General features: G+C 32.1%; 1 protein-coding gene across 1 annotated transcript; it reads right to left on the reverse strand.

Moving 5' to 3' along the window:
- Window positions 1-262: 262 nt before the first annotated feature.
- Window positions 263-16,637, reverse strand: LOC139504022 (neural cell adhesion molecule 2-like). Its single transcript, XM_071294075.1, has 10 exons — window positions 16,619-16,637; window positions 14,878-15,189; window positions 11,565-11,870; window positions 9,592-9,909; window positions 8,137-8,436; window positions 7,423-7,719; window positions 6,043-6,351; window positions 5,357-5,458; window positions 4,607-4,634; window positions 263-1,915 (listed from the first exon to the last, which is right to left on the reverse strand). The coding sequence occupies exons 1-10, from the start codon at window positions 16,635-16,637 to the stop codon at window positions 1,705-1,707; spliced, it is 2,202 nt and encodes a 733-aa protein (XP_071150176.1). The 3' UTR covers window positions 263-1,704.
- Window positions 16,638-17,090: the final 453 nt, after the last annotated feature.

A 17,090-nucleotide genomic window follows, 5' to 3' on the forward strand; every position in this document is an offset into this window, starting at 1 on the left:
GTAAGCTAGTGAAAAAAAGAGGTAGCTCTTTAGTTGTTCATCAAAAACAAAATTTGGAAATTTTTAATATAAAATATCTACCATAATATGACCGTTAGAAAAAAGTCATTTAGTAGTGAAAAGAAACGACAATAGAATTATGTCTTGTATTTTTGTTTAAAATAAATACACATTTATTTGTATTTTAATTACAATTTTAATAAAAAAACATTTACAAAATCTTTTTTGTTATGTACATGCTGCAGTAAATGAAGAACGAATGTTGAACGTGAGTTTAATTTCGATACTATGTCTGTACTATGCCTTGACACTGAATAAAGAAGACTAAATGCTTATCATCATTCTAAACAGAGTTTTTATTTCAAATATCTAAGCACACTTTCATGCAGAGCAGATTAAAAAGAATGTATATTATTTATTTACAAAACATAACATAAGTATGTGTAATGTGAATATTGACCTTCAGCGTATCTTGCTTAAGACATGTAAATCCAATGAAGGTCATAAATATACGAACATCAATCAGATTTTAATCCATTATTGAATAAATTTGAAACAAAAACAATTAACTGTACACTCAAAATGTTGTGTACTTTGTTCGAACAAACTACTTTTATTTTCTAGTAGATGAGGAAAGAGCATTGGACAAAGACAAAGATATATTTGAGGGACACACTAAATGAATATATGAATGTTCCGGACCATATTTGGACCATACGAGTATGGCCATGACCGTATGGGTATATACTAATATGGTCGGGGTAATTAATAAGTTTATACAGTTAATACCCACTCTTCATTAGATATGACTCTTCTAGTTGTCACGTCATTAAAAAGACGATATCAAAGGTAATTTTATAATATTATAATGATAAAAAGATTAACTTAATAAAAATAAGCAGTTTCATGCATTTGATGTTACTCACTAGTCATAACTATAGTAAACCCATTTTATATCTAATTATCGATTTTTTATAACGCTTGAATAGCAACATGTCGACTTGGGAAGGTATTTTCAAAAACGTCTAAAAAACCCGTTTTGGAATTATCAAGATCTTGTTATTACTGAACAAAGCTGTTAAGAAGGTTAACTTTTCACTAGAAAGCAAAAAGTGTAACTGCGATAGATCATGCCCAACCAAGACTAGCAAATGCAGAAAATTTATGGTACGGCGACTAGTACCGTGTGGAAATCATCCTACTTATAAATACAAGAATACAAGTAGCAATGAAAACTAACTATAGCATCAATATTTAATTTTAATGTAGCCTTTGAATTATAAAGTTTATTGTATTATTGAAACGGTTCTAGTGCAAATTTGGAAAAGAATACCTTTATGGTCCAAATACTCACATGGTCCGGCCCGTTAATAACCAAACGAGTACATATACTTATATGGTCCGAACATATGCGTATACGCGTATACGCGTATACGCATATGGTCATGACCATACGCGTAGGGTTAAAATACTCATATGGTCCGGAACATAAATATATAGAGACACACAAATTCAAAATTGAACCAATTTATCTCTATGGATATGATTTAAAGAACCTTCGCTGATAAATTATCTCTTCCTTGCATCACGCAATAAAAAAAATACATCTATAAAAATATTTGAAATTTGATGACTTTTCATTACAACATCAGGAAAACGCTGTTGGTTTCAAACAGTTCTGTCCCATTAAGATCATCACGAATACTACGTTGTTGAAATTCTAGAACTTCCGTTCACTGGTAGAAAGTAAGAATGACTTAGGTCTGAAGTTCTATACGTCGTCGTTAAATATTGGTTGTGTTGATCTGCGGTTCTATGTGTTGGCGTTAAATAATTGCTATTGCGATATCGATGGTCTTGTGGTATGTCATAAACATGGCTCTGCCCTCTATTTCCATTAAATTCATTATAAACTCTAAGGATGACAAAAATTTAAACACGAATTAATAGATACATGTCCCATCAATCCCCGAGGTTATAATCAAATTACGCGTTTATACAAAATTTAGTCCTGGTATCTATGATGAGTTTATTAGTAACGCATGCTTTATAACAAAACTTGCAAGCACTGTTTATTGAATTCATTTTTAAATTGTTAGAAACGAAGGTGTCTAATCGATCAGGCAAAGTTGACGTTAGACGGATTTGGTTATTTTAAGGTTTTTTTGTTGTTTCGATTTTTTTTCAGATTTTGCTTTTTAATATTCGGACTTGATCGTTCCTAATAAATATAATTCCAAAAAGCGCCTCGTACGCATTGATTTATTTATAGTTATTTTCATTGTTCAAATGTCAATATATTCGAATTCCTTAAATTTTAAATAACTATGGAGGAGAATACGTTACTTAACTCATGCATATTTATTTATATTTCTTCACTACATATTTTGTTTCAGGTTTTCTATGTGTATGTAAATTTTGAATTGAAAATCGCTTTTGATACATTGATCATCTATAAAAGTCTTTTATGCGCCTGACCAAGGTCATGAACCTCTGGCCTTTGTTAGTCTTATATTCTTTTTAAATTTTAATGTATTTTTTTTTTATGTCGGAGTTTGTATGACATCCATTAGTACTGAACTTGTACAAATTTTTGTTTAGGGGCCAGCTGCATCACCCCTTTATGTGTGGGATTTTCTCGATGTATTGAAGACCCATTGGTGGCGTTCGGCTGTTTATTGCTCTTTATGCGGGTTGTTGACTCTTTGACACATTTCCCATTTCCATTTCAACTTTATTTCAAAACAAGAGAAGCACAAAACCAGTAGGTATTAATAGTTACTAGAACATACCCGCGAAATCGCGGGCATTCATAGCGTGGTTGAAAGTGTGTAAAGCGTTGTAGAAAGAATTTTGTAAAAGATTTAATGACTGGAGAATTTTAGGCATAGTATCAAAAGTCATAGGTACTTAGGAACAGAAAAATGTTTTTTTTATCCCTCATCCTTTATTTCCAAAATTCTGAAATTTTTGTTTTCTATTAATTTCAATATGAACATAAATTTAGTAATTATGAAAATTCAAGTCAGGAGCCTGTAATTCAGTGGTTGTCGTTTTATTATGTGTTACATATTTGTTTTTCGTTCATATTTTGCACATTAGTTGCACGTTAGTTTTCTCGTTGGAATTGTTTTACATTGTCATATCGGGGCCTTTTACAGCCTTTTACAGCTGACCGTATAGTTACCTATAGTTGTTAATTTCTGTGTCATATTGGGTCTCTTTTGGAGAGCTGTCGCATTGGCAATCATACCACATCTTCTTATTTTGTAATCAATGATTTTTTGTAAAAGATTTAATGACTGGAGAATTTCAGAAAAGGTATCAAACGTTATAGGTACTTTGGGACAGGACAATTTTTTTCTAGCCCAGCTCCTCCTTTTTTCTCCGAAATTCCCATTTCTTTAAATAATAACACATGAATAATTTAGCGCTCATATGAATAAAATGAACATTCATTACTGTAAATAAAGTGTAATTGCTTTTTACTTTCAATTCTCAGTTTACTAATCGATCCACAGTGGTCATTTATATATTATAAAGACCCTCTCTATTTAATAAACTCTATGACCGTCGTGGATAGAAAACTTGAAAATGATATCAGATAATGCACTTTATTCGTAGTATATGTATGTTCAAGGTATACAGAAAAACGCAAACCGGAAGTCTAACCTGACTTAAAATTTCGTCCAATGAAGGACACTATATCCAGACACCTTTTTTCTCGTTTTTCTCCCCAAATATCTCAATCTGAATACTCATATGAATGGATGACAAATGCGACTATGCACTGTACCTATAGGACACAGAGGCATGATGGTTTATTTATTTGGGAAAGAAGACAAGCGAAACACAAAATGAGGTCTTCTCGTTTAATAGTATAGATACCATAAGATATAGTTTCATATCACTACTTCTAATGAACATATTTTTATATTTGTTAATCTAGCAAACGTTATACATGCCACATAACGGGTTAGTATCAACGTGACTATATGTTGTATACTGCGAGAAAGTTTTCTTGACAGATCGTCTTCAAGTATTGATGAGTGGTTTTCACGTATTTAATTTATTTGTACATTTAACCGTTACACAAAATTAGAAAAATCACAAAAAATACTGTACTCCAAGGAATTTTAAAACGGAAAGTCCCTAATCACATGGCAAAATCATAAGCCCAATTACATCAAACGAATGGATAACAACTGTCATATTCCTGACTAGATACAGATATTTTTTTATGTAGAAAATGGAGGATAAAGCCTGGTTTTAAAGCTAGCTAAACCTCTCACCAGTATGACAGACGCATCAAATTCGATTTTTGACAAAGATGTTAATTTGAAGAAAACCAACAGATATAAAAGGTAAAAATGACAAAGTAGGGGTATATCAGTCAACACTGTGCTCCAACCCCAATCACTATAAACACAAACAAATATGTAAAAAAGAAGCACAACATTTCAAAAAGACCAAGTATATAAATAAAAATTAAAGACAGGAATACACATTTTTACCATAGTATAATAAGACAATGACGGGATGTATTAGTACAGCGCCACAAACATCCTTCTAGCTAGATCACTTTTCTTTTGTATAATAAACTTACCTGTCACGATTTCGATTTTGAGATTTACCTGTAACAAAAACTTTAGACATGTAAAACTTTCGTACAGAATTATCATTAACATTGTTTTCAAATACATCGTGTTTTGCATTTTTAATTACAGGCGGACAACAGGTATACATGCAAAATGATATAACATATAATGTGTACTTGGTTTATATGTTTTCTCGTGTCTCGTTTTTTATATACATTAGACTGTTGGTATTCCTGTTTGAATTTTGTGCATTCCTGGAAAACAATTATAGACTATTTACCGGATTTGTTATCACATAAGCAACACGACGGGTGCCACATGTGGAGCAGGATCTGCTTACCCTTCCGGAGCACCTGAGATCAACCCTAGTTTGTGGTGGGGTTCGTGTTGTTTATTCTTTAGTTTTCTATGTTGTGTCATGTGTACTATTGTTTGTCTGTTTGTCTTTTTCATTTTTAGCCATGGCGTTGTCAGTTTATTTTAGATTTATGAGTTTGACTGTCACTTTGGTATCTTTCGTCCCTCTTTTATAGCTCAAACACGTCAAATGAATCGATTACAACTGTCATACTCCTGACTGGACACAGGAACATTCTATGTGAAAGATAGTGGATTAAACTTGGTTTTTATAGCCAACTAAACCCCTCACACATATGACAATCTCAAGAAACAATTTCATTATATGTGATGAAAACAAAAGACATATTATGTATAAATATCAAAATTGAGGATTAGGGTTTGAATAACATAAACCATACCATTTCTGTTGTTACAAAGTACTGCCATTATTATTATGAAGAGCAGTAAAATTGCCACCAAGCCAATCACGGCGTATATTATAATGTTCTTGTCCTCTTTATCTAAAAATAGGCATTCAGTTTTAGTTCAATCACGACAGTAGGGGTATATACAAAACTATCTAAAAATAAACTGAAGCGATCTTATTTGACGACAACATTAAGTGGATTCTGAAAGATTGCACATGACCTATAAAAACTCAGCAAATGATGCATTCATTATAGATATATGAAATAATTGACATCAACGAACCGCAAGTTATATAACTGCTTGAAAAGATTAACCTTGCTTAAGGTTTACATGCTTGTTTTGATTGGTGGACATGTCTTTGCAGTCAATTTTTGGAAAGTACATGTATTTGTTTTTTAGTTTTTAATCTAGTTCTAAGCAACCCAATGTGTATTTCATTTCGGAGCATTTCATAGCTTTCTTTGCGAAAGGAATTTTCTCATTGGGGAAGGCTTAACGATGACCTAAGTTGTCAATAAGTCTTTAGTGGCAACCATATTACATCTACTTATTTTTGTATGAATCGGGAATCCCGGAACCAAATATAAAACAAATTAAGTATGTTTTATCACATAGCATTTATTATTTGATCAAGAGAAAATACGAAACACTAACTACAGTATCAATTGTACCATACCTTCAATTGTTAACTGCAAGCAAACTGATTGGGGTACTTTGTTATTGATCAGATGACTAGCATCACAACAAAGATTTTGTCCACTATTGTTAGATAATGGAACCACGTCTAATGTTCCAGTTACTGTATAACTTCTATCAATAACATTATAAGACTGCAGAATGATAAGATCGTTTGTGTAATGACGGTCCTGGATTCTGATGGAAATGGTCGGAGCAGGATAACCATTCAATGATGAACAAGTCCATGTTCCTGTGGAACCAGATATCAGGTTGGTAGGCCCTGTCAGTATTGGGAACGTCGGTGCAACTTAAATGATACATAACTGGAATGATATATCATCTTTACATATAAGATGTGAAGAAATAAATGATAATCAGTGAATATATCACAATAAGGAATTTAATAACCTAAGCTTACAGCCTCAACCAAGCTAATCAATTTAGGAAGCAGTAGAAAATATATTTTTTGATCTAATGAGCTGATTCAAAACAATGTAGACAACACAAACTGTTAAATCATTTAAATTCCTATAGCATCAAGACCGTATGCATATATAGGTTTATAGTGCCCTTGTTATGCATGCACCAGACGTCAAGGAATTCACAATTAATCAAAATATTACAATAAAGAATAAAACACAATTGGTGTCATGACGTTTTATGCGAATATCATGGTATTCTAAATTTTAAAGCATGTTGTAGTGAGTTGAAACACGAATTTGGGATCCAGAGCGAAGAACATATGGACTGTTGATTTCAGCTGTTCTTAATCATAACTCTTCTAGAACGGTTTATTTTGTGAAGGCAACACTAAGACGTTTTAGTGAGAGTAGCGTATCCATATTGATATTTAAGATGATTTTTCTTTGTTTTCTTTGTTTTTACAGAAAAATAGCAACTCAAGTGTAAGGTTGATCGCCAAAATTTTACAACATAACGGAACTGAACTAGAAACAGCTGTCGTATAATTATAAGGTTTATCTAGCTGTAAAAAAACCCAAGTTAAAACCACCAATTGTCAAAGAAGCCCGTATGGATTCATGAATATGGAAGTTGTTATTTCACTTGTCTTTTGATTTGACTTCCTTTTAACATTGCCATTAATAAAAATAGATGAAAGTGATAAAGTCACAAGTATTTTAATTTTATGAAGTTCTTATCGCAATGTTGCTTAAACTTCACCTTAAAAAACAGATTTTGTGTGTCATCAGTTTTGGAGATTCATTAAGCCCTGTTTTAGGGGACCAACAGCGTACCTGTATCGATATGTTTTAATTGTAGCAATAGAATATGATTGCACAGCAAATAAAGTGTGTTGTTACACGTTCTTCTTAAATATATTTGATATGCTCGAAGCTTTATATACAAATGTACGTACAATATACTTCAATATATGTTGTCGTTGTAAGTGGCTTATTCAATACGCCGTTATTCGCCTGACATTCAAACACTTCGAGGTGGTCTTTCAAACCAGCAGTAAAAGTTAAAGTTGACGTTGTTACGCCATTGTTCGTAGAACTAATGATACCATTTGTAATGACATTGTCATCTCTCAGCCAATTTAATGTTGATAAAGGATTTCCTCCTATAGAACGGCATATCATTTTTACAGTATCTCCTAAGTTATATTGATGTGAACCTGTTATTTCTGGTTGACCTGGAGGGTTGATGGAAGCTATTAAAGAAAACAAAATATTTACAGTAATTACAAATATTCTATACACTTGTACATTAGATAGGAAATCTGACATGTGAAATTTGTTGCGAATAAATATTATGAAAACAAATTAGATAACAAAAAACTCCGACGAAAATTCAAAACAGTCCTAATCAAATGGCAAAATTAAAATCCTAAACACATCAAACAAATGAATATCAATTGTCATATTTCTGACTTGGCACAGACATTTTCATAGGAAGAAACTGGTCGTTGAAACTGGTTGTATAGCTGGCTAAAGTCCTACTTGTACCCATTGAGCTATCAGGTATTTTTATTCTCATTCCATGTATAATTAATGGTTTTGTTTCATGTAAAGCTGTTCTTTATTTATATTTTTACAAAAGATTTTTTAAGGTAAGTGACAATACCTACGTTTAAGTGTGAGATATGTTGTCTTTACTTGTGGTCTCCTTAGGAATCCATTATCGACCTGACATTCATAAACCTCCAGATTATCATCAGCAAATGTTGTAAAAGTCAATGTTGTTGTTGTTATATTACCACTAGTAGTTGTATTAGTACCAGACGTAATTACAATATCATCTTTCAACCATGTTACTGATGGTGGGGGGTTGGCTCCGGTAGAACTGCATGAAAGAATAACAGTCATTCCTATCTGAAATTCTACATAACTACTTGTTTCCGGTTCACCTGGGGCTGTCCTGATAGAAGCTTAAAAAATCAATGAAACTTTTTATCAACAATTTAACAACATTCTAATAATGGAAATGTATGCCGTGTTCAGATTGAGCTGTATGTGTTTTAAGTGTACGCTACACCTAAAATGAATCAGACTATATAACATCCCCGCAATTAAATTATTACACGTTTCTAAACCAATCCAAGGAGTAATCAAGCATTTCTATAATGTCTTTGTTTTTTGGAAGACATTTTGCAGTTTTCTGATCATTATAATTTGTAATGAGGGCTTACTGTTGACATTTGTAGTTTGTTCCCAAGTGTATTGGTGTCATATAAATATTTAAGTATTCTTTCTATTGTGTTGGATAAATTGTTTTATTGTTATATCAGTCAAGGTCACACTCGGACAAAGGCCGTTCATCCTCATCAGGTGCTCTGGTCATTATTTAGATTATTTATTTGATCTATTAATATATAGGTATAGGACGATGTGGTATGACTGCCAATGAGACAACTCTTCATTCATCATAACAAAAAATGAACTTAGATAATTATATTCGATACATCAATTATAGTAATGATATGACAAATATTCAAAACTTGTTCTACCAAATCGGGATGAATTCAATTCAAACATCAGCATTTAAGTATGAGGTCATTTTTTGGCTGATTGAGTTTTGATTCTACTCAACGAATGATAGACTGATTTTATAAGCGCGACACATATTTTCAATTATTGTTCACGACTATTTCGGTTCAAATTTTCTTTTTGTCCCTTAAAGCGATGACAGCTAAGGGTTTGATAAATCAGATATGAAAGATAGATTACATTGTATATATCTGCTATAAAAAAAACGTGAGAATTACAATTTTGAAAAGAAGAACATATTTCTTATATAGTCAATAATTATGTTTGATGTATTGTGATAAGACCGGGTAAAATCCTGATTTGAAATATTATATAGAAAAAGGGGTCATATCCTATAAAATGGTGGTTTTATAGCTAGTTAAATCTCTTACTTATATGGCAGTCGCATTAAATAAACTATATGGACAACGATGTGTGAACAACACAAATAGACATAATAGGTAAGATTGTCAAAAAAAAATTTCTACTTTTAGAAACATGCAAACTATATAAAACCATAAACACGAAAATGTGAAATGAAAGTTTTAGCAGCTTACCTTCTAGAACTTTAAGATTGACAGGGTTACTTATAAAGTGACGTTTGCCATTGTTGGCTCGACAGTTATAAATACCCTCATCCTTTTCTGTAATGCTGAATATGTTTAAATTCGGGTTGGTTGCAGATCTTATAATCTGCCTTTTTGCATTATATGTCCCCTGAGCTATTATTTCAGAGCTGCCTCCATCGACTTGCGTTTTTGTCCAGTCCCATCCAAATGCTGGTGGTTCGCCATTTATTGTACACGACAAAGTGACCTTGGAATCACCTACTATAGCTGGATATGGTGTCAACGACGCAGTTATATTTAGGTCACCTGTAAATTAAAAAAAAGTTTGATTACATATAGCATGATGAATGGGCATGTACAATATACTTAATTAAATCCTTGACTATTTACATATTATTTTCTGTAAACCTTTTTTTGTGTCAAAGCAATACTCATAAATGGTACTTGAGTCCACATCGGCTTGCGTGCAGAAACAACTCATTGCTTATAATCATGATAATGATAGATACCAAGTTTTCAGACCATACCAACATCAATGGTTTTTCAAATTAGAAAAAGAGTTATTGCTGTTAGACGGATAAAACTGGGGAGAAATCTCAGCCAGCTTTAGTTTCAAACAAAGTCATCAAAATATGACAGGCGGTAATGTAAGTACGCCAGTTACACTTTTCGTCTCTGACAGAATCACCGGTTGCGATACAATCCACATATATGAGCTATATGCCATTATGATTTGGTATATGTGTCATGCAATGTAGAAACAATCCCGTCATTTTTGAAAATGTTTCTACGTTGATGGCATTTCAGTTATGTTCCCTTGCTATTTGCTACACAACGGTAGCAAGAACTACTGCCTCTTCGGATTAAATTAAGTTCAACCTTTTAGTTTTAAGAAGAGGTGATGTTTCTCAAATTTGACGTTTCTTTAATGGTTGTGCAAACTGTGGTTTATAACTGTTTTGTTCGTTTTTTATGTTTTTTATGTCACAAATTTATTAAACGTCTTTTATTAGACATGTCTTTGGTAACTATCTAATAGCTCTCTATGCAAAAACATTATGTAAAATATTGGTTTTATATATAATTTGTTCATTTCATAAAGTAAGGTTTGAAAACTAAACACCATTATTTATGATTGATCTTAGGATTTTCACTACCAAGGAACCAAGTACATCAAGCAAAGTTGAAAACTGTTTTAAATAAAGGCAACAGTAGTAATCTTTAATCGATTGAGAAAAAAAACCAAATCCGGGATACAGACTAAATCTGAGGGAAACGTATCAAATATAAGAGGAGAACAACAACACAACAGAAACACAGCATTAAAATGTAACACACACAGAAACGAATTCTGTAATATTACAATAGCCATTTTCCTGACTTCAACATTTTAAGAAAATAAAAGTTTCGTATAGATTCATTTGGGCTTTTGTGTTCCAAAATATGTTGATGCATCTGATTTTCAAGATAACTGATCACTAATATTGTTCATGCGATTAACACTAGTTCAAGATATTTTGTACTTTAATACTAGGAAAAAATCCCAAATTTTAAATTTGCCAAATATAAAAAAAAGATGATGTGGTATGATTGCCAGTGCGACAACTGTCCACAAGAGACTGAAATGAAACAGACATTAACAACTATAGATCACCGTACGGCCTTCAAAAATGCGTAAAGCCAATACCGCATAGTCAGCTATAAAAGGTCCCGATATGACAAGGTAAAACAATGCAAACGAGGAAACGAACGGCCTTATGAGCAAAAAACAAATATGTAACACATAAACAAACGACAACCACTGAATTACAGGCTCCTGACTTAGGACAGGCACATACATAAATAATGTGTCGGGGTTAAACATGTTAGCGGGATCCCAACCCTTCAATATTTAATTTTTTCCTGTAATAAAATATCATGACAAACGTTTAAGCTAACATAAATTGATATAATATACTTACTTATAAATCTAAGAACACTATATGAACTGGTACTTGTTCCAACAGCATTTGAAGCAGAACAGACATATGTACCACTATCAGAAGATTGGAAGTTCAGAACTGTTAAAGAAGGATTCTGAGTGTTACCACCAGAATACTTGGCTGTATTGCCTGTGTATAATAAATGCCGTTGCTTAGGACCAGTTGGTGTAAAATACCAACGTATGTTTGAGGCTACTGGTTCCCCGGTTATGAAACATGAGATTAATTGAAATTGTCCCTGGAGAACATCAGCCTTAGTAGGAGAAATAGTAACAGTTAAGAGACCTGAAAAGATAATGACACATGGTCACAATAGCATTCATGTTAAAACGAAAGTAAAAACCAATACAGGCAAAAACTATACTAAAATTCGTTAAAAAAATCCACTTGAAGAAGATTTTCTATCAAGAACGAATGCTTGATAGTTAATGCATTACAGAAAAGCATAAACACCAACAATTTAACAAAATTAAGTCTATTCAAGCGCGTCGGACAAAAATCACGAGTTCGAATCGAGGCCAGGAAAGAACAAACAATTTCTACTGCAAATTTACAGATCTAACATTGTTGGGCTCATGTTTAGTCAAATTAAAGGCAATACATCGCAGAGTTGTAACTGGTTTAGACGTACTTATAATATGAGTTTTTGCATCCTGCCTTTATTTGTAAGATCCCTTACGAAAGAAAATGCATCTCATTTGTAAAAAATCTTAATGCCTAGCTTAATATTATGTCCTGTGTTACGACGCTTAATAAAAACTGACGACATGGACGACGAGGACATGTTACATCCGAAAACTTTATTTTTGTAGAGTCTACAGTGGTCCAGCTCGTCGACATTGAACACCTCGATTTGGTACCTTGATATCTCAGTAGCTTGAGTTCGAATCCAGGTCAGGGAAGAAGAACAAATAAAAGAGGGACGAAAGATACCAAAGGGACAATCAAACTCATAAATCGAAATCAAATTGACAACGCCATGGCTAAAAATGAAAAAGACAAACAGACAAACAATATTACACATGACACAACATAGAAAAGAAAAGAATAAGCAACACGAATCCCACCAAACACTAGGGGTGATCTCAGGTGCTCCGGAAGGGTAAGCAGATCCACATGTGGCACCCGTCGTGTTGCTTATGTGATAACAATTCTGGTAGGTCAAATTTTCATGTTTGGACGAATTATATACACAGAATATGTTTAACAGCCTTGTATCACCATCACCTGCTGGTTATCCGATAGATACAATTTTTTGCAGAGTCGTCAATGGTTCAGACGTACTTATGATATAATTATTTCCGTAAATGCATCCTTTAATGAATTTTGTCTTAAAAAAGCATCCATACACAACATAGAATTTGTTTTCAATAATTATAATTTGTATAAAATGTTAACTTGTACACAACATATATATCGCATAGATATTTTTGTTTTAAGTACATGTTAGTTATAAGGTCCAAAGATAAAAAAATTCACTGATGAATATGTATAATCTTCAATATAAAAGAATATATTTAAAGCTGGCAACAAATCTATTCACTGAAAGTCTCTAAATCAATGACCAAAACAGAATCTTCCATAATTCTAATTTTAGATAATTTTGACAGTTGTAAATGGTGGAATTAAAATATTTAATTTGATGCTCATCGTCAAATCTTGTATTTAAAATTAACAACGTAACTTAAAATTTGAAAAGAAATTAGCCGTAGAACCGTGACCTATATAATACTAATCGAAAATATTGCATTATGCATAAATTGTTTTAGCCAATTTAAATTTTTTAGATATGTATTTACATATGATATATACACATAAAATCACTCGAACGATACGTATTATGTAGAACGAAAATCAAACTCTTAATTAAACATAACGACTTCCGTGTATTTTACGTCATTGTTTTATTGAGATATTTATATATCATTGTACATATGTCCAACAATTACTCCGAGCATTCTTCTTTTTTTTGTAACTGATATTAGTATTTGTGACTGTGTATTTTGTAAATTTCGTAGTTGTGAATATTAGCAAAGTTCTTAATAAGTAGTTAGTACTTTGATAAAGAGGTAACAGTAGTTTACCGCTGTTCAAAGGTAATAAATCGATTGAGAGAAAACAAATCCGGGTAACAAACTAAAATCGAGGGAAACTCATAAACTATAAGGCGAAAACATCTGAACAACAGAAACTCTGAAGTGCAAAAAAAAAACCTAAAACAAACGCAACATATATATAAAACAAAACATCATTATTACAAGGATTAAGATTTTGTATGTGTGCCAATCGAATAAAAATAAGTTATAAAAGCCAATATAAGTACAAAGTAAAAGAGCATTTATAGCCAAAAATTCCTAAAAGTTTTGAAAGAGGAAAACAACGAAACAACAAAAGCACTGAATCGCAACAAAAAACAAACGACAATGCAACAAACACAGAATCGAACTATAAGAAAACAACTTTCATTTTCCTGACTAGGTACAGGTCATTTTAAGAAAAAAAAAGGTGGATTAAACCTGGATTTGTGTGCAGCAAAACCTCGCGCGTTTATTGCAATGTTAAATATACCTCTAGAATGACAACATTGCATGCAAGTAAATGCAAAAAAAATTCAGGACAGAGAAATATACAAATAACCAATACAATTGTACATTTCGACATGCAAACCACAGAATACAAATGAACTCGTAAGGCAATCTAGGACAGCACACGAAAATAGCACAATAGAACCACGAACTGTCCATTACACGATTGTATCAACGCCAAAAAAGTGACGTCACAGGTACATTTAACAAATTGGATATAAATCAAGATAAATCGGTATAACATTTAAACAACATCTTCACGATATTTCTGTCTTCGGGTTTCAAACTGTAAATTCCGCATCACGAGCTCTATCACAAATCAGGACATACAGTAGAGTCCAGGTTCTATATGTGATATCTAGCCTAGAAAACTACTGACTTAATATTTTGGTCATATACATTAATTTTGGTCATCAGAAAAGAAAACGTCGTTAAGGGACAGATATGAAAACCGTTCAAAAAACTATTAAAAACATTTTTTGCAGTAAACATCTAACCGTATACTAAAGGTATATTCACGAAGTCTTGTAATGGATTTCGACATGAGGTATATCTGTTCATGAATGATATGGTCAACTTCATAAGCAAAGCGTTTTGTACAACTATTGCTAAACAGTTTATATATTGAATGATCAGATTTTACTACATCAACTTAATTAAAAAATTTAGCACATTTACACCGTGAGTTACACCTGACTAGAACTGACCTCCATTGACAATAAGCCTTGATGTCGTCTGGAATTTTAACCCTCCACCAATTGTCGCTTGACAGAAAAATTCCTGCTCATCCTCCTCTACAATGTTATATATGGTTAAATCCGTAGCATTTGGATATATTTCTATGCTGTATTTGCTTCCACTAGATATTGTCGCTGTGTTACCACTAGTACTAGTGATTGAGCTCTTTGACCACGACCATGCTGTAGCCTGGGTTCCAGTTATTGTACACTCTATAGTGTAGGACACATCGCCGTAAACCGCAGTTCCGTCTAAGGGATTCACTTTTAAGGATATCTGACCTATATGACAAATATATGTTATCTAAAAATTATATTTTAGGTTTTCAAAGCGTTTTTCATGATAGTTAACTTCATAAGGAATGAGCAAACCAAAAAGTTTGAAAGCATACATGATGAATACGTACCATGACAAGTAAAAAGCTGTATAACCCCACGGAACAGAAAAATTAAAGCCGATTACTTCAATTACAATGGCATTAACACGATCTCAAATAGTATAAATGAAAATATTGATCGATAGACATGTACCTCGTAATTAAACACTGCAGACTTCATTTTTGTCAACAAGTATTTACCTACATGCAAATATATACATATTTTTTTATTTCAAATATATTTGCACAGAGTATAGGGATGATATAATAAGAAAATGCAGAAACAAGGCTGATCTGGAAACTAAATACATATTTATATGCATTATGTACTGAAACTTTTTCAAAACTTCGGGATTGAACAAAGCCCCATTTCCCGATTCCATTTGAGTCAAACAAAATTTGTATCATTCAAAATAACCTTAAGTCTGATGTTTTTGTGGTATATAAAATACTTTAATATGCATTCAAAGAAAGAATATGACATACAAAACAAAATTATTTATCAACATGTGACAGGCTGGCCTTTTATAGCTCATTGGTGAAGGCCGTACGGTGACCTATAGTTGTTAATTTCTGTGTCATTTTAGTCTCTTGTAGAGAGTTATCTCATTAGCAATCATACCACATCTTCTTTTTTTATATTATAGTTTGATACACCAGACGCACATTTTGTCTACATAAGACACATGACTGACGCTCAGATCAAATATGTAGAAAGCAAAAAAAGTATAAAGTTGAAGAGCAATGAGGACTAAAAATTCCCAAAACAAAATGCAATAAAACGTTTTGTATGTACCATACACCAAAACGAATAAATCATAACACCATACATATTATTATATTTAAGAAAGTAAGTACATTTCAAGAGTTGTAAGTAATCTAAAAAAAAACAACACAGAACACTGTTTGCTTCATGTGGTTATCATAAGCATTATAACTAAGATATTAGTAAAGTTAAAAACATAGAATATAAATATAAGGTTTTTAAAACAATGTTGTTAATAAAAATGCTAGTTAATAAGTAAAATAAACATTTGAAAAATAAGTCAAAGTATGATGGTTATTCAGGAGATGCTAAAAGAAGCCTAACAAAATGTGTATTAACATTCTTTCTCACCTGCGTTTTCTGCTCCAACCTTCGATATCGATACAACTAAAATATTCAAGAACTAAAGTTTTTATTTAAATTCTTTCAAAACTATAAACCATGCAAATATGGTGTTGGCATTCTATACAAAACTTAAAATATAATCAGACATTAAATGCATTATTTGAATAAATATGTGGATTCCTCACACAAAAATGAAACATAAAATATTCATAAAAAAACCTACATAAAACAAAGCATGTCATTTTGACGATAGCGTATATTCAAGAGAAATGTAATAGATTTGTTTTTTAAGAGAGGTCGGACTACTTTACACTGTTTGTTTCACTCCAAGAATCAAGTTCATATCTTAAACAGTAATATTGACGTCAGGTCTAAAATTGCAGTTCAACACATATTGCTTAATTCGCCATTTTCCGCTGCATGATGTGTTGGATGTTACACAAAAACCTTTGAGGATTTAATTAAAAAAAAAACATATAAAAAAATCAAATTCTTTAGACTAAACGACACGATTCAAACTCGCCAACAACAGATCACTATACGTAGAGAAAATATTATTTTTATCAAATTCGAAATAGCGATTTCCCTTTTAGATTTAGATATATTGTAAATCATCAGCACATCATATATAAAGTTCCTTTTTTGTAATAATTGTGTGAGACATCATGTTAATAAGAAACATACAATTCATATGA

The sequence above is a fragment of the Mytilus edulis genome, chromosome 14 (assembly GCF_963676685.1).
Source record: "Mytilus edulis chromosome 14, xbMytEdul2.2, whole genome shotgun sequence".
Taxonomy (NCBI): domain Eukaryota; kingdom Metazoa; phylum Mollusca; class Bivalvia; order Mytilida; family Mytilidae; genus Mytilus; species Mytilus edulis.

Coding starts and splice junctions, on each gene's coding strand:
- LOC139504022 (XM_071294075.1), bottom strand. Junction 11,871..14,877: donor AAGGCTTATTGTCAATGGAG/GTCAGTTCTAGT, acceptor TTATCTTTTCAG/GTCTCTTAACTGTTACTATT. Junction 1,916..4,606: donor CAAAATCGAAATCGTGACAG/GTAAGTTTATTA, acceptor TGTCATCCTTAG/AGTTTATAATGAATTTAATG.